Source organism: Montipora foliosa, chromosome 7, assembly GCF_036669935.1.
Source record: "Montipora foliosa isolate CH-2021 chromosome 7, ASM3666993v2, whole genome shotgun sequence".
Taxonomy (NCBI): domain Eukaryota; kingdom Metazoa; phylum Cnidaria; class Anthozoa; order Scleractinia; family Acroporidae; genus Montipora; species Montipora foliosa.
The window spans coordinates 33,622,393-33,644,892 of NC_090875.1; the positions used below are offsets into that span (position 1 = coordinate 33,622,393).

General features: G+C 36.5%; 2 protein-coding genes across 5 annotated transcripts in view; both read left to right on the top strand.

The window, feature by feature from the left end:
• The window catches only part of LOC138011865 (protein bark beetle-like), a 130,228-nt gene that overhangs the window by 4,846 nt on the left and 102,882 nt on the right, over window positions 1–22,500 (top strand). For 2 of the 4 annotated variants that reach the window (XM_068859097.1, XM_068859095.1), the window contains exons 2-3: window positions 28–159; window positions 3,841–3,972. The gene's annotated coding sequence lies outside the window, so the exon portion shown is untranslated. Of the gene's footprint in view, window positions 1–27; window positions 160–2,370; window positions 2,418–3,464; window positions 3,540–3,840; window positions 3,973–22,500 lie in introns of those variants that run through there. The other 2 variants (XM_068859098.1, XM_068859099.1) reach the window with 2 other exon arrangements.
• Window positions 13,496–22,500, top strand: part of LOC138011866 (protein bark beetle-like) — a 20,550-nt gene continuing 11,545 nt past the window's right edge. Inside the window, exons 1-2 of the mRNA XM_068859101.1 lie at window positions 13,496–13,603; window positions 15,664–15,902. Of these exons, the coding sequence (XP_068715202.1) occupies window positions 13,530–13,603; window positions 15,664–15,902 (313 nt within the window). The 5' untranslated portion in view covers window positions 13,496–13,529. The remainder of the gene's footprint in view (window positions 13,604–15,663; window positions 15,903–22,500) is intronic.

The following is a 22,500-nucleotide window of genomic DNA, read 5'->3' on the forward strand; positions in this document are numbered from 1 at the left end:
TCATCAATCACCCGATTTTTTTTTCAGACTGTGTCCTATACCTCGAAAGGTCAGCAAAGAAGTAGGATAAAACTTCGTCTGGAAGAATCTTTCGAGGAAGCAGTTTTGCTGTGCCAGTTTTGAAGGCAAGCCAAAGGAAACTGGCGCTTTTCTCGCCAGGTAAAAGAAACAAGTTTTGTTCATTTTCTATGCCATAAAGAGCAAGGTAGTTTCCAACTCGGAGCCAAATCATGAGGAGCTTAAGCCGACTCAGGAATTCTCGGCTGGACGTCTCCTGACGGTGTAGATAACCGTCAACAAAGGCTAATAACATATTACAAAAGGTGTTTCGTATTCAGAAAAGTGTTAAAGCATTCAGGATCGATCAGATTGTACTGTGAACTCACGTTAAGCAGAAAAAATTAGTTAATTTTTTATTGAATAACCATATTTATTTGTGGGGAACAAAATTCTATTTCAGTTCGTTTGCGCGCATCGACAGTGGCGGTTAGTGCTGGGACACGGAACCATTTTTCGTTCTATAGGATTTATGGATTAACTCTCTCACCCGGGGAAAAATGGTACAGGTCGCCGTCGTCTCTCGCTGACCAGCACTACTTCGACGCTCCTCGTCGCTGGTGAACGAGAAGACCTCTGGCATCCAGGGTAAAATGTTAGCCAATTTGTCGAAGGAAAGTTTTTTCAGCTCTTTCGAAGAGAGATTTGTCGCCTTCAAGTCGGTAACTTTTTTGGGGAAAATGGTGATCACGTTCCGAAATTCGGCGGGTCTAATCTGCAGATCGCATGTCATAGGTTGCAGTCATTGTTTCACCAATACAGAAAGTATCCTAAACATTCTTAAAAGCTAACCTTAGGCCTAAAAACCTTGTTTAGGCCTAATTAGGCCTAAGGTTAGCTTTTAAGAATGTTTAGGATAAGAACCAATTCACCGTTGCTGTTGAGAAAAGTGTATGCCAGGCAAAACAAGTTGCATCTCGGTAGCCTGAAAGTTAACCGACAAAATAATTTGCCTGTGTTTAAATTAACAAATATACCAATATATCACTAACGTTTCATGTTTAACCGGAGAATTAGGGAAGCAAATGTTCGAAGGTGTAATAGCCGCTGAGTTTTATTCCTCAGTTATCGAGTTCCATAAGTATAAAACTTAAAAATGGTTTGCTTTAAAATCAGAAAAGAACCAATTCACCGTTGCTGTTGAGAAACGTGTATGCCAGGCAAAACAAGTTGCATCTCGGTAGCCTGAAAGTTAACTGACAAAATAATTTGCCTGTGTTTAATTTAACAAATATACGAATACATCACTGAACGTTTCATGTTTAACCGGAGAATTAGGGAAGCAGATGTTCGAAGGTCTAGTAGCTGTTGAGTTTTATAATTCCTCAGTTATCGAGTTCCTTAAGTATAAAACTTAAAAATGGTTTGCTTTAAAATCAGAAAAGAACCAATTCACCGTTGCGGTTGAGAAACGTGTATGCCAAACAAAACAAGTTGCATCTCGGTAGCCTGAAAGTTAAGATATAATTTGCCTGTGTTTAAATTAATTTGAAATAAAGAGAATAAATAAATAATTTTCCATTTTTTAATTGCATGATGCTGGCCGTTGTAAACCGTGTTTTGGAAAATATTTCAGATTGATTTATTGTGCCTCTGGACTATTTTGACACGTCACTCAAAATTAATTTAAAGTAATTTGAGATATTTGTCGTCATTAAAACTTTATGACGAAGTCGGCCCAACAAATGTTTCGAGATTAACACCTCTCTCTCCCTTTGTCTCTCGCTCTGCCTTTTTAGTGTGAGTCTTGTTACAACTCCCACTCAGATTTTGGTAATTTTTTTTTACCTAAACAGCGGGGACCCAAATTTCCTGATCCAAGTTAAGCTCCTCATGACATGGTCTCAGGTTTAGTGCTAATTAATGCGTTATTTGAGTAAACTCTGTTGGACTGTAAAATGTTAACTAACGTCAAAAACGAGACTGATGAAGCGTCGATTGACCTTCATTCAAGAAGAAACGTTAATTTAATACACGACTGCATGACAAGTAGTCATGAGTGCTGTCAAATTTTCGAAATGTGATAACACCCTCTGTAATCCCGACACCTTCGAAATACCCGAATCAGGCAACAAGTACTTGTAACCGGTACGTTTCATAACGTGAGAAAATGCACATACAAGTAACTGAAAAATAAACATATTGCTTCACAACGAAACTACTTATCCTCACTCGACACTGATTTGCTAGAACATTCTAGTTTACATTGAAAATAATAATAATGATAATGATAATGATAATGATAATCATAATAATAATAACAATTTTTGACTTAAACACTTAAATACTCGTCACAAAATTCAATGTATTTCCCAAGGGCCATATATCTTTAAAAGGATTTATAAAACTTTTTGCAAAAGGTATTTTTATTTTTGTTTAGAACTCGATACGAACTTTGATAATAGAATTTTAATTACTTTTTCGATTTTAATTTTATTTTGTAGTAGACTTGTAATAGATTTAACTGTACATACACACTGTCGTAATATTTTAACATTCTCTACTTTCACAAATCCCGTAATAAACCCGTTTTACCCCCCCAAGTTTTGCATAATCGTTGTTTGCAATTTCTCCTGGGACATGAAGATGTCCCAACAGAAATCGAAGGCATTGCCTATGCAAATTTTTGGGTGGTAAAAGAGGTGTATTAAGGGATGTGCTAAAGTAGAGAATTATAAAACGCTAGGGACAAGTAGTGGATTAGGACTATATAAATAATGTTATTATTATTATTATTATTATTATTCAAACACTCACCTGATTGATTATTTCGATTTAGTAACAAATCAAATAATTCTTTATATCTTTTAACTAGATCATAAGGGACGCACAGAAATGCCCTTAATAGGCCATTTCCGAGTTCATATCTGCCTCACAGTTATGAACGCAATTTTGGCAATTGCATAGAGGACCATGGCATCCCTTGATTTCATATCCGCGCTAGTTCAATATATGATTCATTCATATATCATTTCATCGTTGATTCTTTTATCACGGGAACATTAGAACCCACAAATGACCAACTCCCATCGTCAGTGTCTTCATAGCTTAGTTGGTTAGAGTGTCGCACCGGTATCGCTAGGTCACGGGTTCAAACCCTTTTGAAGTCCTGAATTTTTTAGGCTTCTCTACGCAATTGCTAAAATTGCGTTCATAAATGCGAGGAAAATAGCTTCACCTGAAACATTGTTTTATTATTCAAATGCGGCAACGGCAGAAGTAAAAGAAAACGCTTTGTTTCGACAGCCACTTATGCTCTGGTTGCCACATTAATGACAATAGGTGACGTCAACGATATCTTCGCTGTTGTGGAAATTGTTGACCTTGGTAAATAAACTGAAGAGATATGTTTTGCAATGTTTCCTCCGGGATACTCATCCGAGTGCTGCTTCATAGGAGTCGAACCGACGACCTTCGGATCTCTTATTCGGATGATCCACCACTGATCTGGAGGGGACTTGTGGGAGATAGGCCACTACATTGTAGGTTCAATCAGAGAGCCACTGAAAACCAACAAATGAATACGTGCAATGCACTTTGAATCGTACTTAACTACGTTCTTCTAAATTTCTGTAACGTTTTGTGTGGCCAATTCTCGGAATCTGTTGTTTAAATAGACCTCGCATTTCAAGAGTTCTCTGTTACTCGGAATATAATTGCCTCTCAAAATTGGCCCCACAATTAGCATATCAGACTGTTATTCGGCGATAAACTGCTTTAGATATCTGAAGGAGAGCCTGGATAGCCCCGGATTGTTCATCAATCACCCGATTTTTTTTTCAGACTGTGTCCTATACCTCGAAAGGTCAGCAAAGAAGTAGGATAAAACTTCGTCTGGAAGAATCTTTCGAGGAAGCAGTTTTGCTGTGCCAGTTTTGAAGGCAAGCCAAAGGAAACTGGCGCTTTTCTCGCCAGGTAAAAGAAACAAGTTTTGTTCATTTTCTATGCCATAAAGAGCAAGGTAGTTTCCAACTCGGAGCCAAATCATGAGGAGCTTAAGCCGACTCAGGAATTCTCGGCTGGACGTCTCCTGACGGTGTAGATAACCGTCAACAAAGGCTAAAAACATAGCACAAAAGGTGTTTCGTATTCAGAAAAGTGTTAAAGCATTCAGGATCGATCAGATTGTACTGTGAACTCACGTTAAGCAGAAAAAAGTAGTTAATTTTTTATTGCATGACCATATTTAGGGGCGAGATGAATTTTGTGGGAACACAATTCTATTTCAGTTCGTTTGCGCGCATCGACAGTGGCGGTTAGTGCTGGGACACGGAACCATTTTTCGTTCTATAGGATTTATGGATTAACTCTGTCACCCGGGGAAAAATGGTACAGGTCGCCGTCGTCTCTCGCCGACCAGCACTACTTCGACGCTCCTCGTCGCTGGTGAGCGAGAAGACCTCTGGCATCCAGGGTAAAATGTTAGCCAATTTGTCGAAGGAAAGTTTTTTCAGCTCTTTCGAAGAGAAATTTGTCGCCTTCAAGTCGGTAACTTTTTGGGGGAAAATGGTGATCACGTTCCGAAATTCGGCGGGTCTAATCTGCAGATCGCATGTCATAGGTTGCAGTCATTGTTTCACCAATACAGAAAGTATCCTAAACATTCTTAAAAGCTAACCTTAGGCCTAAAAACTTTGTTTAGGCCTAATTAGGCCTAAGGTTAGCTTTTAAGAATGTTTAGGATAAGAACCAATTCACCGTTGCTGTTGAGAAAAGTGTATGCCAGGCAAAACAAGTTGCATCTCGGTAGCCTGAAAGTTAACCGACAAAATAATTTGCCTGTGTTTAAATTAACAAATATACCAATATATCACTAACGTTTCATGTTTAACCGGAGAATTAGGGAAGCAAATGTTCGAAGGTGTAATAGCCGCTGAGTTTTATTCCTCAGTTATCGAGTTCCATAAGTATAAAACTTAAAAATGGTTTGCTTTAAAATCAGAAAAGAACCAATTCACCGTTGCTGTTGAGAAACGTGTATGCCAGGCAAAACAAGTTGCATCTCGGTAGCCTGAAAGTTAACTGACAAAATAATTTGCCTGTGTTTAATTTAACAAATATACGAATACATCACTGAACGTTTCATGTTTAACCGGAGAATTAGGGAGGCAGATGTTCGAAGGTCTAATAGCTGTTGAGTTTTATAATTCCTCAGTTATCGAGTTCCTTAAGTATAAAACTTAAAAATGGTTTGCTTTAAAATCAGAAAAGAACCAATTCACCGTTGCTGCCAAACAAAACAAGTTGCATCTCGGTAGCCTGAAAGTTAAGATATAGGGGTGGTGAATGGTAAATGCGAGACTTTGCGAGACGGCGAGACCAGCGTTTCTCTTTGCGAGCCCGAGACATTTTGACTTTTTAGATTGCGAGACCGAGACTTCAAAGTGTTTGACACCTTCATATAACTAGATGCTTCTGTGAAGCATACACTGGCTTGCCTGTGATACGCGCTACAGAAAATCAGAAGGCACTGAATTGTGTGGTATTGAAATACAGCATTCCAGTCTCTGAAGAATAACAAATAAAAGAGAAGCGAGAAACATTGGCTTCTGGGCTGACATGTTGATAATTTTCAAGTTCCCTCACAACTTCTTTTCACCACAAGTGTGCCCTATGAGCATCCGAAAACTTTGTAATACTAAAATTCACTGAAGTCAAGCCCTGTTTCTCGGGGTTGGTGTTGGGATGGGAGACCAAAACAATACACCCCTCATTAAAAACAGAAACATCTGACCGAAAATACTATTAACGCTAACAAATGCGAACTCAGCAAGGTACAGATTCTGGTAGCTTGCTTTATGCAAAACAAATATTGATGAAAAAGGAAATAAATATTGATACACAGTTTTCAGAAAGAGCAGAAGGAAGTTTCCCGGACGGTCGATCGAGAATAAAATATTTACGACATGAAAACAACATTAATTTTGAACCGTGAATATAGAATATAAAAAGTTACGATCAGCGACAAACATTTTGGGAGATTTTTGCTACGTTCAAGTAAATTGCAAAATCGAAAGTGACATGGCCGGAATTCAGCGGGCGCCGTGATTAAGTTACCGCGGCATGTTTACTCGCCAAACAGTGAAGCATCTGTGTCAAATGATGGCAAGATTGTAAGTTTCTTTTTCTGTCAAGTCTTATAAAGTTTGACAATGAAATGAGCGAAGTCAAAACAAAGATCACAATCGCCCAACTCTTGTTTATGCAAAGTCAAAATTTACTCTCCAAGACGCGTACGACGTTATCTATCACCAGGTAATTCCATCATTTTGGAAATAGCAGCTACTTTATTATTCATCTGCGTCACAAGTTTTCACTGATTTTGGGCCTCATTTTGTTGAAACTCAAGCACGCTTCCAACAGGCCTGTGAACCCTTCCTGCTTACAGAGCAATACTAAAAAACTTCTCCCATATCACATTTGAACTTTAAGCTCGAAAATTCAATACACAACATGATATCATAATTCACAAAGGCAGAAAATACCACAGAATCCTTTTCCAGCGAAAATTTTATTGAAACAAACAACATATTTGCTCTTAGAGGTGAAAACCTCTTCCTATTTCATTGCGTGCGTGAAGACAAGAAACTCAATTGTGTCAAATTACCATGTACTTCAGGTAAATACTGCTCACTTTGATTTCGTCTCGACGGGCGACAGATTGTTGTCGAAGTCCAGTACTCGTCGCTTTTGAGATTCATGCCTAGTTTATCCAACTGACTTTCCATTATTGAGCTCCATAAGGGTATATTTTGTTTAAGGATCCACTAAAACGCCATTCGTGTTGCATGACTTTCGACGCCATTGCAGGCTAAGTTGATGATTCTACTGTGTCCACCAGAGAAATCTACGCAGTTCCACTACCCTCTCGATCCTAAGAAAATACGCGAAGAAGGCTCTATACACAAAGACACCACTTACCAGGGGAGTGACAGGCAAGACTTTTACCGACACGTAAAAAAAAAAAAAAAAAAAAAAAAAAAAAGGAAAACAAACAAACTAAACGCAGACCTCGACTGGGTTTGCCCACAGGCAACCCAGTAAAAAAACGAGACTGCGAGACGCACATAACCGCTCAAAAAACGAGACTGTGAGACCCGTGAAATTCGACTAAAATTTTGCGAGACCCAGAGTTTTTGAAGAACCATTCGCCACCTCTAGATATAACTTGCCTGTGTTTAAATTAATTTGAAATAAAGAGAATAAATAAATAATTTTCCATTTTTTAATTGCATGATGCTGGCCGTTGTAAACCGTGTTTTAGAAAATATTTCAGATTGATTTATTGTGCCTCTGGACTATTTTGACACGTCACTCAAAATTAATTTAAAGTAATTTGAGATATTTGTCGTCATTAAAACTTTATGACGAAGTCGGCCCAACAAATGTGTCGAGATTAACACCTCTCTCTCCCTTTGTCTCTCGCTCTGCCTTTTTAGTGTGAGTCTTGTTACAACTCCCACTCAGATTTTGGTATTTTTTTTTTACCTAAACAGCGGGGACCCACATTCCTGACCCAAGTTAAGCTCCTCATGACATGGTCTCACGTTTAGTGCTAATTAATGCGTTATTTGAGTAAACTCTGTTGGACTGTAAAATGTTAACTAACGTCAAAAACGAGACTGATGAAGCGTCGATTGACCTTCATTCGAGAAGAAACGTTAATTTAATACACGACTGCATGACAAGTAGTCATGAGTGCTGTCAAATTTTCGAAATGTGATAACACCCTCTGTAATCCCGACACCTTCGAAATACCCGAATCAGGCAACAAGTACTTGTAACCGGTACGTTTCATAACGTGAGAAAATGCACATACAAGTAACTGAAAAATAAACATATTGCTTCACAACGAAACTACTTATCCTCACTCGACACTGATTTGCCAGAAACATTCTACTTTACATTGAAAATAATAATAATAATAATTATAATGATAATGATAATGATAATAATAATAATTTTTGACTTAAACACTTAAATCATCACAGAATTCAATGTATTTGCCAAGGGCCATATATCTTTGAAAGGATTTATGAACTTTTTGCAAAAGGTATTTTTATTTTTGTTTAGAACTCGATACGAACTTTGATAATAGAATTTTAGTTACTTTTTCGATTTTAATTTTATTTTGTAGTAGACTTGTAATAGATTTAACTGTACATACACACTGTCGTAATATTTTAACATTCTCTACTTTCACAAATCCCGTAATAAACCCGTTTTACCCCCAAGTTTTGCATAATCGTTGTTTGGAATTTCTCCTGGGACATGTCCCAACAGAAATCGAAGGCATTGCCTATGCAAATTTTTGGGTGGTAAAAGAGGTGTATTAAGGGATGTGCTAAAGTAGAGAATTATAAAACGCTAAGGACAAGTAGTTGATTAGGACTATGTAAATGAAGTTATTATTATTATTATTATTATTATTATTATTATTATTATTATTATTATTCAAACACTCACCTGATTGATTATTTCGATTTAGTAACAAATCAATTAATTCTCTATATCTTTTAACTAGATCATAAGGGACGTACAGAAATGCCCTTAATAGGCCATTTCCGAGTTCATATCTTTCTCCTCTTCAAAGCTCATCTAAGTGCGAGGTTTTTCTTATGGTAATTAGTTTTCATTCATATTTAAAGTAGAACTAATGGGCCATTTCCGAGTTGCTGTTTGTCTCGGTTTCAACTATTGAAAGGGAAATGACTTTGATTTGCATGAGAACACGCAACTCCTTTCCATTTGAATGGTTGTGCACCAGGACTCGCTTTGAAACCTAGGCATGCAGCAACTCGAAAATGGGCTATTACCAGCACACAAACTTTGTACCTAGACTCGTTTTGAAGAGGAAACAAACATAAACTCGGAAATGGCGCCCTCTTAGATTAACTCTGATTTCAATAAGCGTCACGAGGTGTCCTGTTGCTCTTCTCTCCAACTCTCTCGGAATAATACCTCGGCGCTGAGTCGAGACAATTAATGTCACAAAGTGTCCCCTGCTCAAATGCTGTTCCTCAAGTAAGAATAAAGAGCTGCAATGAGCCTAGACCAAAAATAATGCTAACCTTTACCCTTACCTCATTGTTGGAAACAGGTAGCAATGGCTCAGATTTATAAAAGGACACCTCCTGTTGGATGTCGAAATTGGGCTTGAATCTAACAAATAAGGGAGCTCTGTTATTCTTAATAAAAAGTGGTAAAGAAATAAAAGTGGCATAAGGTTTACAAATGAATATCAAAAGATAGGACTTGTGAAAATCTCCTATCATTTCCGTGTTTGATAACATATCCTAAATCTTTCAGTATATTATTCCTGGAATTTCGAAATTCTACCATGAATAAATGAACTTTATTTAACGAAGTATTTATCTAAATATAAGCTAATTGTGGACACCATTCCATCTCTTCAAGAAAGACTGATTAATAATTGTATTTGAAGCAAGAGAGGATGAAGTAGGACGGAGAACGGATCCCTTGTAGTTTTTGTAAAATCTAATTTTAGCTATGCAGCTATTTTTAGATAGGGAACTGGCCAGTTGTAATAACGAAATAAAATTTGAAGTATGCGCGGCACTGGGAACTAGAACTTAAAATAACTTGGCGAAACTAAAAATTGATTGGGCGCGGGAATCCGTTCTCTTACCTCATCCTCTCTTGATCTGAAGCTAAGTGAGAAGCCTATGTTTCCTTTCTTGTATTTAAATTTGTAGTTAATCACGTTGTCCAAATCATCGTAGTACTCGTGACTACACTCACGCGTACAACCAACTTTATTTTATTTTCTCAATACAAAAGTTAAGGAAAGTTCATGACATCAAGATAAGAATCTTCATTACCCAGGATCTGAAATAAAGACGTCTTTAACATATGCCTTTTAAAGGAATTTTTTGATAATGATTTAAATTCATTCAGCATCTTATTCCAAATTTTGACACCAAGACGCCAAAAAGCCTTTTTTTGGATGTTTAGTCTAGAGTACTTTGTACTAAAGAGCTGCGACTTGGATGATCGAGTATTGTAGGACTGGTATAAATGTGTCATGTTTTAGTAAATAGTTTCTCAATGTTAATCGGGGCACTGCGATTGTGCACGTCAAACATTTATTTGCTTACAACTTCATAATATAGGAAAGTAACAGAAGGAATTTTTGCTTTGACAAATAAAGGGATGGCATGTTCTCTTCGATCGGCAAAATAGATTAAGCGCAGCACTCGCTTTTAAAGAACCAAGATTTTGTTTAAAGAGGCATTGGACGCATTGCCTTAGGCAATTGCATTCAATGTTCAACTTATTTGTAGTCAACCAATCATGAACGTTCTTTAACTCTGCATTAAAAGTTTGTTCGACCGCCTTGATATTCTTATCAGCATAATTTTTTTTGTATCATCAGCGAAGAGATAAAATTTTAGTGTATCGGAACTGAGGTGAATGTCATTTATGTAAAGGAAAAATAGAAGAGGTCCTAGGACCGATTCCTGGGGCACACCACAGGGAGAAATCAGTTCACAGTTGACAATTACTTTCCAATTGGAATTGTTTGCGTTCCATTTTTTAAATATGATTGAAACCAATCAGTTATCAGTCCCCGGAAACTGTAAAAGTTCAATTTATCGAGTAATATTTCATGATTGGCCGTATCGAATGCCTTTTTTAGGCCAATAAAGACACCGCATGAGAAGTAACGTTTATCCATATTGCTCAGTATTGCTTCGACAATGTCAAGTATATCGCAAACTCCATCTATCACATTTTTCAGTTATTCCTGGGTTCAAACCATTTCCAATGTTATTGCATTTCTTGTAGGGATGGATATCTATTCAGCAGTAATTAAATTGATCGTTTGCCTGCTTTCGGCTTTTGCCATTCAAGAAAGTGTGGAAAGCTCAATTATTGGAGGCGCCATCACTTCCAATACAAACCTCACACTGGAGGGATCGCCATACCGCGTATCAAAGGACTTGGTTGTTTCTGATAATGTCACACTAACCATTGAGCCAGGTGTCCAACTTCAATTTTTTCCTGGAGTGAAATTACAGGTAAAAGGATTTCTACGGGCCCATGGAAACGCTACGGAGAAGATAGTATTGAAAAAAGACCCAGGAATTTCAGGCAACAGCTCTTTGCATCATGGAATTCGCCTTTATCCATACTCGCAACAGAGACCCAAAGCCGGCTGGCTTGAAATTTTTCTTAATGGCCGATGGGGTACTGTATGCAACAGTAGTTGGGATAAAAGAGACACTCAAGTGAGTAGAATACGCTTGGCAGTCTTTGCAAGTAGTTTTAGGAAGAAAGCATGGATTCATATCTGATCATAGCATTCGCCTCGAAAATTTGTTCCCAACGCAGGACTTGGATTCCAATGATTATTGTCCCCAAGTCCTCATGCTTCATTATAAAATAGACCTATTGTAGTCTCAAATACTTGAAATAACGTTCAGGTTAAGAAAATTGAGTCTGCATTAAACCAAATTGCAGCCTAAAGAAACACGGTGTTAGGTAAGGGTTAAGCTTAGCGATTGCTCACTGATGTTATAGTTGCCTGAGGGCTTGCATATGCCGGTTCGCGAATCCGCCCAAACCACGATAAATGAGCTTTCTTGCGGTCAGCATGAGGCCAATGAAGGATTTGTGGTGGATAATTTTGGTCAGTTTATTAAGAGAATCAATTAGAGTTTGGCTATAGAATCAAGGTAGATTAATTTGAGCTTTTAAAATAGATTTTAGTTAAGGCTCGCTGGCTTTACATACGCCCTGTCCACAAAGCAACAAGCCCTGGTAAATCAGAACAATTAAAAAGAAGAAAAAATAGGTTAATTTGAGTCACACTACACTACTAAAGCTCTTTTCAATGCATACGGGAACATTTACTTATAAATGAATTCAATGAGCCGATAAACGAACACTAATCCTCAATCATGATTATTGCTAGTCTTAAGTTAATTTTCTTGATGATAGCTTCATTGCTTTGCCTCATGTCTCACACACATGTTTCCTTGAACAACGAATGAATGACTCAGTCTATCAATGCACAGGTTGCGTGTCGACAGCTGGGCTTCGCAGGAGCTCTTCGCTACAGCTACAGACGGTATACGGGATCTGGAATGCCAATTTGGCTGAATGACGTCCACTGCTTCGGAAACGAGACAAATTTGTTAGAATGCAGCCATCAAAGAAATAGTAGCCATCATTGTGGTGAGTGAGACTGTGTTAGCTCAACTTATCGACAAAGAATCCTTAACAAGTAACTATGTGTTTCAATATCTCTAAGGCACAACTAATATGGCATAAGGAAAAGAATGAAATAAGAGGCCGTTGTTTTTGGTTCTTACATGAAGACAATGTAACAGGGAAGTTAAGGATTAATTTGTTCTGTTCGACCCTGCTCAACAATGTATGACAAAATTGGGAAAGACAACACATCTTCCTAACGTCCGGCTGTCAATTGGAATTTGAACACATGGTCTTTGCTACTTATTTATGCAATCATTCACTGAAGCTCTTTATATTGCATTTTTCCATTGTCTTGTTTTCTATACTGTAATAACGGCATTTTGTTCTGTTCTTTTCCTGTCATTATCAGCGATTGCTTCAGTCTGCTCTTCTTGGTGACAATCAAATCTGCCATTAGCTTTCGGGCAGTCGACAAAAGTGCATTAAAGTACACTATGAAGACGACTTTCACGTTTTCTTTATCCTGTGATGCTGCTTTCCAAATTATTTAAAGGGGCTATGTCACGAGAAATGATGTAATTTCATGACATCCAAAATGCCCTAAAAGTAAAATGAAACATTGCATTAACCCCTTAAAACTGTTGAAAAACATAAAAGGAATACAGCAAAAGGACAGAAAAGCATGGATGCATTCCATTTTGGTAATCTTGAAAAAAATTGGCCTGGAGTTTTTCAAGTTTATTGAAAATCTCATCTTGTTTGTGATGTAATGATAATTTGTTCAGCAAAGGAATTCCACATTATCATTTCGAGTTTTATACTCGTGATTAACGAAAGATTTCACCTAAACCTTTAAATAACGTGACATAACCCCTTTAATATGTACTGTGATCTCATCTTACTTGCAGGTAATTGGCAGATTGTTTGGATAGAATGTCATGGTCCATATCTATCTTGGAAAGGCCTCGAATTTTCTACTTCATACAAGCCTCTTTCTCTACGGTACATTCACATATCTGATGCACAAAACGCAATAAAAGGTGGTGAATTCCTTCCTAATTTATACGACGTGACCATCAGCAGCTGTGTTTATGGAGTGGTGTCGCCAAAAATGATGTCGTCTTTGACTGTTAACAATACCAGGATCTGGCAAAACATCATGGCAGGCATTCACATTCAAAGCGGGCAGGTGAACACGTCTGTTGAAAACACGGTGGTAGAAGACATTCAAAATGGAGGCGGCTTGTATTACAGTGGTTTACACAGCAGTCCAATCGATTTTTGCTCAGTGAATGAGGCTAATATTACTTTTCCAGTCACATTCCTTGCTGCGGGTAATTCAAGTGACAATGTCTCTTGTGCAAAGGTGATACTAACATAACAATTCATTTGCCTTTTTCGTTAACTAGATAAGGAGTGGTGAAAACTTAGTAATAAAAACAACTAGCTCAAGCGATCCTTTTTTTTATTCATAGAACTTGTTAAGTAGTATTTGAAGGGGGTGAGGGGTAAATTCGTACAAGAACCACGGGGCTCACACGGCTTGAGCATATCTGGGTTTCAGATTTGAAGGGGATCTTGGCTTTATTCCGTCTTGAAATCCAAAATAAACACAAAAAAAGTTTGAATTTAGATTGTTAAATTTCTAGAAAGTAACGGGAAGGGCTGATAACATTACGGGGACTTCAGTTACAAAGTTAGACCATTCTCGAAATTGAGGTGGCTTTTGCCAGTCTTTTGCTTTGATCACCTTTCATCGATGCATCTCTAGATCCCGTCAGCGTTGTGTTTCTGAATGAATTTGTCATTGGTCCTTTAAGAAACACCCGCAAATGCATGATACGCGAGATTGTGTCAGTTTTCTTGAAGCAACAGGTTACCTTCCAATCGAAAAGTTCTTCAAACCCTACCCCTACCCCCCGCCCCACCCCTACCCCTAACGATTTTATTTTTGTGGACTCATGTCGCCGCAGAAATAGCTTCCTGGTTCCATTTGTACTACTGCAAAGACTGCAAAGTATAATGGAATAAAATGAGACTTTATTTAAAGGTGAATAATAATAAATATAGGAGGAATTCCCACTGTACTGTCACTGTACTGTTTAACGATGAGGAGTTTGGTGCATGATTTTGTGACATGGCCATTATTTGATGTACATGCAGTCATCGCCATACTTTATTGCACCACGGATTCCTTTTCATGGAAGAATGGTTTTTCCAGGAGCATTGAATGAAAACTGAAGTGTTGAATACACTTAATGCTGAAAGCTATACAGTCGAAGCTCTCTTTACGGACACTCTCGTAAGCGGACAGCTCTACTTACGGCCGCCTTGTTTGAAACCCCGTTTTAACTCTCATACAAACTCTGTATTTTTACATTCTGGTAAGCGGACATTCCCGTAAGCGGCCGCGGACACTTTCAGGGATTACGACTTAGACTTTTTCTTTGTTTTTAAGCTCCCGTAAGCGGAAACCCGAAAGAAAATCAACAACCTCTGTACAGTATCTTGTTTTTATCAATCAACCATTTTACATTGCCGTTCGTCACAATGATTTTACAGTAATTATAGTACCATATTTCAATGTTTGTTTTGTCGTCATCCACGTCCGGTTACATTTAGAAGCATATGCGCTTGTGACTGGAATTACAACGCTGTCAGCACATTGTAGCCAAGGCACTCAAGTTTCGATTTTAGCCAAGGCAGAGACATTTTAGTGTCACCATAAAAAATATACTGGCGAGGAATTTCTAAGCCGTATCCGGCTCCTCTGTTTACTCGCTTTCCCCTTACAACAGTCTTTCCTTTGTTTGTTCCCCGCTTTAAAAACTTGCTGCCAAACTGTATCACTACTTGTTGTTGCAGTGAGGCTGTTAATGTTGGTTACAGTTATGATTTGTTATTTTTGAAAATCACTGAGGTGCATTCCTAGTACTGCAGTATACGGTACTGTATTACTGTTTAGTTATCGTCATTATCGTAGGATTGTATAGGGCGCAATAAAACAAAAGTGTCATTTAATACCGCGGTATTTTTTTGTATACCAATATTTATGGTTAGCTGGGCAAGCCCCCGTAAGCGGCCATCTATCCCCTACACCTCTAGTGGCCGCTTACGAGAACCATTCTCGTAAGCGGCCAGCTCCAGTTACGGACATTTTTATCCCGTCCCGAGGGTGTCCGCTTACGAGAGCTTCGACTGTAATACTTTATCTTTAATTAGTATGAAGATCCCCCCAAAAAAATCTATCCAGACAAGAATCTGTCCAGACAAGTTACCCACCGATTGAACGAAGCACTCAGATATTTTCCAAGTATCTTTGAGTCACCATTGAAAAATATCGTCCAGTAAGTAAGTAAGTAAAAAATGTTTGAGCGCCATTGCAGCTGCTATCCCTGACCAAGGGCTCTGTTTTCAGACTATCAGAACCGCACCTGGGGGACATTTGACAGTACATTATGAAGTCATGACGGGGGAGAACTTTGAACTCGAGGTTCGTGATGGTAACAACGTCAACGCCAGCATTGTCATGGTGGTGAATGCATCCTCAGGAGTTAATCAGGCCGTTTTACCGGCCACTAGCTCTGGCCACGAATTTTACCTAAGTTTTCGGTACACAGGCCGAATGGAAACATCAGTGAAGTTTCTTGTAACTGACGACAAAGGTATGTTTGTAATGCCAAGTAGCATATTTTGAGCCCAACATAGCATCTCTGAGCTCAGTAAATCTAGCGCTTTATTCGTTAGGATTTTCAATGTTTCTGTGTTAATCCATTGCTCACGCAATGATCACCCAGAGAAACTGGAAAAAAAATATGAAAAGAAAATGAAAACAATTAACGCTATCCGGTCAGTTGTTGGAATCGGTGTTCTTGTACCCGGAAAAGCAGACTGGACGAGGTAGAGACGTTTACGAGTGATACATAGCTCTTGCTAACCGAGTTCGAGGACCTTACTGCAAGTTACGGACCGAGTATTTTTCAGTTGATTTATGGCCATAAATCAACGGGAAAAAACGAGGATCCGTAACTTTCAGTACGGACCGAGAAAACGAGGTTGGTAAGGTAATTATTAGTAATTATCTCTGGGCTAATCGGACGCGGGGGAAAGGAAACTAGTTAGTTGAAGGCAAGCGGAAGATTCAATATTACGTTATATAATTATATCAAGAACTAAATGTTTTCGTTTTATACCATTACCAGATATCAAACGATTTAAAATCATATTAGTGTTTTCTTCTTGTTGTCCCATAGGTTAAATTGGCACTGTTTTTTGTTGTTTTGTTGATCCTTGTCTCATTTTAGAAAGCTGTTTCATAATTAAATCACCAGATTTTTCAGCAACTTTTTTTACCAAGTTTATCACCAGCGTGCGATGCCCCTGATTTGAGTGCCTTTTTTAGCCATATGTTAAGCTACCTTTTTAAAAACAGTTGATGCAAGACTCTTCATTGGTTTGAATATATTATCTACAATAATACCAGAGCCTTTGTGTTGATATACAAATCTACCAAGTCGTGGATGGTAAAATCTCTTAGATTCATATGGTTTCATTTATAATGTTATGTTAGATTATTGTACTCTTTTACAATCAATGAATACGATACATCGGATCCATTCAAATTGAGAAGTCTTCTTTTCCCATCTGTTACCCACATTCTGATAGAGGAAATTGTAGATTTATTGACAGGATTGAAGGTAATTCCTCGTGCACGTGGTTCCGGGGTAAAGCTGCATGAAGGTGTCAAAATAGAGGTAGAAAATGAATAAACAATATCACTATCATCACCATCAACTAAACCATCATTGATAAGGTCACAATGTATGTTAAGGACGTCGGTATCTTGACTTAAATTTGGAACTTTAATACCAACATGAGTCCCACTTGTTAATATTTTTTTGCCAAAACCGATGAGATCATTAAAATCCGATTTTGTTAATCAAGTCTGACTAGAGCTGGTAATACAATTGTGACTCTGAATGTTGTTGTATTAAATGTCAAAGATATACCGTTTTTTTTATTATTCGTTTGAGATAGCTATTAACATCCTTCTAATTCCAAACACCTGCTGGAAAAGTTAGATCTTGAAATTTTGATTCATTATTGATGCTATACGCTATTGTTTGATTTTTGTATGATAGATTGACATTAACCAAGTAAAAGACATATTAATGATTCTATAAACCAAGCTGGTATTCAAAATTGCTGCCCAAAGTGATTGGTTTAGTAAATTTTGTAACAAAATCTTCAGGTTGGTTTCCAGGTATTGATTTTACTGAGTAGCTTGATAATACGATTTCTCTATCCATATATACAATATCGTTACATTCTTGTAGAGTTTGTTATGTTGAGATCTATTGATTGTTGACGTTTTAAACAATGTATCTAATATAGAAACGCCCATATTACGCATATCAATGCTTGTATTACCAGCTACAATTTCCCCAACAATCACTTCCAATTTTTTGAGAAGATGTTTTGGATTATAAATAAAATACAATACTACCACCTCTTCGAATCCCAGAACCAGTCATTGTTTTCACTTAATTCTCATAATGTTTGATGTATGCATTCAATGTCGCCCCGGCATTGTCAAGTCTCTCTTTCATGAGCTGTCGTACAGCTTCTGTAATGTACCCAGATTTAAATTGTTTTGTGCCATGTGATTATAACCTTTCCATTGATTTCTGCTCCTTTTAGGATTATTAATGATCTTATTAAGATATTTTCTGTTTTTTTTTGTTGTGTCGTTTCTGGTTGATTTAATACCTTATTAATAGAATCATAATTTTGAAGACCAAGATCATTCAATATCTCATTATCCATATCTTCATTATCTAATGCATAATCAGCTTCCTCCTCATCATCATATTCTGGAGGCAACTCGTGATTTTTGAGGAACGTATTGAGGATCAACACTAATCTGTTTTTTGCCTTCCAATATATCTTGCAATGATTCTTCATAAGTTGGGGGTTTTGGTACAAAATGTTTTTCTTGCTGTGGTAATACTGGTTCTTCAAATAAATCACCGAGATTTATATCATCAACCTCATCGTCAAGATCAATACGGTAATTTGATACTTCCCCCCTTCTTCAACAGTCGTCGTTTTGTAACAGGTATTTTTAAATTACTGGCGATAACATTGTCTAATTTCTTGGCTATTGGTTGAAACACCTTGGAAAAAGATGTTTGGCTTGTTTTTTGACCCAAATCGTGTTTTATGATTGCGTTTCGTACCGTATTAATTTTATCCTCTACTACAGATTTACTTTTTGCAAGTTCTTGCCATTTTAGTAAACTCATTTTTTACATTATTTGGTTACATAAAAATTGAAAATTGTATATAAAATTAAGATATCGTTTTACCCCGTGTTAAACACTATGTTGTACATGGTTTCAAATAATATACCCATATGATATATAGAATGAGAATACCAAATTACGATTCTGCTGATGATAATGTCAGTAATTTTAAACAGTTATATGATTTCATGCCAAATAAATGCTTTAGGATGCTGATCTGTGGACCATCAGGATCGGGAAAAACAAACACATTAATGCATGTGATTTACAATTTGCTTTATTTGACAAAATCTATTTGTATGCAAAAATCCTTGAGGAATCAAAATATCAAAATCTATTGAACATGTTCGATCCGATAAGTAAGGATGTTGGTTATGATGTTATTGAAGCGAGTAACGACCAAATAATTCCAGTATCTGAATTAACAGATGATAATCAAAAGCTTGTAATATTCGATGATTTCATTTGTGATAAAAACCAAAGGCCACTGATTGATTACTTTATTCGAGGGCGACATAAAAATTGTAGTGTCATCTATTTGAGTCAATCATATTATAAAACTCCAAAAGATATAAGACTGAATTGCTCGCATTTTTGTATTTATTAATACCCAAGCAACAATGAAAAATCACTAATTTGTCGAGAAAACAACATTCCTAAAGAAATGTATGAAAAAGCAACTCAGGATCCATACTGCTTTATATCTATTGACAAACTACGAAAGTTGACAACTAAAACCTTCAATGAAAAACTATAACCAATTATATATACATGAGTTATTCAAACGGTTTATTAGAATCTTCAAGTACAAAAATAATTGAATGCATACCAGGACTTGGTTTTAAACTGACTGAAGATGGTAATTATGATATGAATAATAAAAAACTAACCAATTTGAAACCAGGCACTGATGATAGCGATGTTTTGACAAAAAAGCAAATTTACGATCATATTAAAGCAAATGGAGGTAGATTCTTCTAGTACACCAGTTGATCTCACCGATTATATCAAACGAGATGGTTCTGTAGCTATGAATGGTCATTTTCAAATGAATTATAATCGAACAGAGGACATAGGGTATCCCCGAGATGGTAAAAGCGACCCTATTCCATATGAATATTTAAGTCAATGGTATATGAAGTTTAACGATGATAATATAAAAATCGATATGAAAAATCCAATGGATATGGGAAATAAATTAATAACTGGCTTACAAGATCCTCTTCATCACTCTGATGCAGTATCGAAATTTTAAAAACAGATATATCCTATGTTAATTATGAGATAACCAAACGTATTGGTAACATCGATTTCACACCATATTTAAAAAAGATGGAAGCGTAAGAATGATTTCTGATTTGGATTTAAACAGCAATTTTATCAATAACCTTAAACCATCTCAATCTGGTCATCAAGCTGTTAATTTTACTCAAGTTAGCAATGAGCTATCCAATTATTTACATGAAACAGGTGGAACAATGAAAGGAGATATTGATCTAAACGGAAACAGTATCTATGGTATTCAAAATACAGTAAATAAAACGTCTGCTGTAAATCGTGAATATGTAAACGATGAACTCAAGAAAAATTTGGATAAAAACAAAGACATTAATATGGGTGGTAATAAGATTGTCAGTTATAGAAATCTAAATGATTTAAATGAGCTCGTAAATAAATCCTATGTCGATCAAAAAGTTTCACAAGCATCTGGAAACGTTGATCTTAGCACTTATTTAAAAAAGGATGGATCTGTTAGTATGATAGGAAATCTTGATATTGGTGATAATAAAATAACTAATGTCTAAGGACCACCAAATAAAAATGATGCTGTCAAGCTAGGGTTTCTTAATGTTGAATTAGCATCTAATTATAAGCCTAATATAAACACTGTTTTGTTAAGAGATGGTACGCAAGAAATGAATAATAATCTCAACATGAGCAATAATAAAATAATTAATGCAAAAAATGCGACAGCCAATTTAGATGCTGTAAATCTACAGCAATTAAATGAAGGTATTTCAGCACTCACATCACAAAATAGTAAATTATTGGGCAATTATATAAAGCAGGATGACTCGACCCCTATAACCAATAATTTTGATACAGGTGATAATAAAATCGTTAATTTGAAAAAAAGGAACAAAGCCGACTGATACTGTTACCCTTGAGCAATTAGATGAATCACATATTACAACCCACAATAATCGTAAAAATGTATTCAAATACATAACAGAGAAGTCAGGTGAATTAACTACGGATTATGGTATTTCTAGTGTAAATTTAATTGATAATTTCGATGAAATGCCTCACAAAATTAGAAAAAAAAACATCTTTGCCTTCGCAAAAGTCCAATGAAAATTCACGATACAAAGGAAAATTTGATATAAACCTCTTTAAATTAATAAGAGACAACTTTTTAAATAATCACACTTTAGCGCTTGAGTTTTATTTTAAAAAAAACAGGGTTTACTGTTTAATCAAGTGAATTTCTCTCTATGACAATCATATGTGAAGTTTTAAACATGATTATAGCACGTCAAGCAACAAAAAAAAGTGTTAAATGAATATCACTACATAAGATCAATATAAACTCTATATCCAGACGGTACTTCAAACCAAATTCAAAGAAGAATTTTTATCAATATAAAAGCTAATTATGACAATAATAGTCCATTATTATTGCCAATGTATTTTCTACGCAAGGCATAGAAAAATGCCGCACTAAATGATCTCGACATGAGTATTTATGATTGGGAAAAAGCTTATGAAGTATCGTCTCATGAAAAATTTACAATGCATATGCCGATCAACATGAGTGGCTTTGATATTTTAAAAACATCACATTATTTACACGGTTATCTCATCACAAATGCATCAGACAAAACGTTTATTACAATAAAAATAAAAAAGTCTTGCTTCCAAATGGATCAATAATCCAACAAATTCAAATTTTATATAATTCTTTCAAATTTAATTATAAACTAATAAACATTCAAATTTATTATGGGTTTCGATTTTCATTACACGATTTTTTGGTATCAGATCAGAATACGCAAAAGCAGACATTTAATATAAATATAACATTGCAAAACGGTCATTTCAGAGTCAAACTCTTAAAGAAAGATGTACCAAATAAAGAGCTCAATATCTTGATTAAATATATTTATTAAAATAATTTATACAATATTACAATGACAGACAATCGCAGAGACATATTTAACTTCAATCATATTTCAAAGGAAGGCACGGTGGCCTCATGATTAGAGTGCTCGACTCCGGATCGAGTGGTCCGGGTTCGGGTCCTGGCCGGGGACATATTGTTGTGTTCTTGGGCAAGACACGTTACTCTCATGGTGCCTCTCTCCACCCAGGTGTGTAAATGGGTACCGGCGAAATGCTGGGGGTAACCCTGCGATGGACTAGCGTCCCATCCATGGGGGAGTATAAATACTCCTAGTCGCTTCATGCTAAGGAAACCGGAGATAAGGCCGGCCTGATGGGCCTTCTGGCTTATCATATAATCAAATTGCAGAAATAAAAGTGATCTATAAATACTATCATAAAAAGTACTGGCTATTCAAAAAAAGTCATAAATATTACAAAACAATGGATTTGTCATGCAAAATTGGATCAACCGGATTGGTAGCCATAGGAAAAATCGCTGGTGCTATCACTCTCAATCCTATTGTTCCGGGAACGATTACTGGGTCAGGTTTAATTTTGAACACTTACCCAGAAGCCAAGAATTACAAAAGGAAAGTAGAAATATGTAAATTTGCTTACACTACTTACGAAAAAGTGTTGGTGGATTCACGGTCGTATTTAAGAGGATTAAAATTCAGCGAAAAGCAGTTTTCACTGAAATTCGACTTATAGACGAAATGATAACAGACCTATGTCCATCTGTATCGATCAGATTTGTTGTGAAATATAATAAAAAATTTAAGTTTGTCAAGAA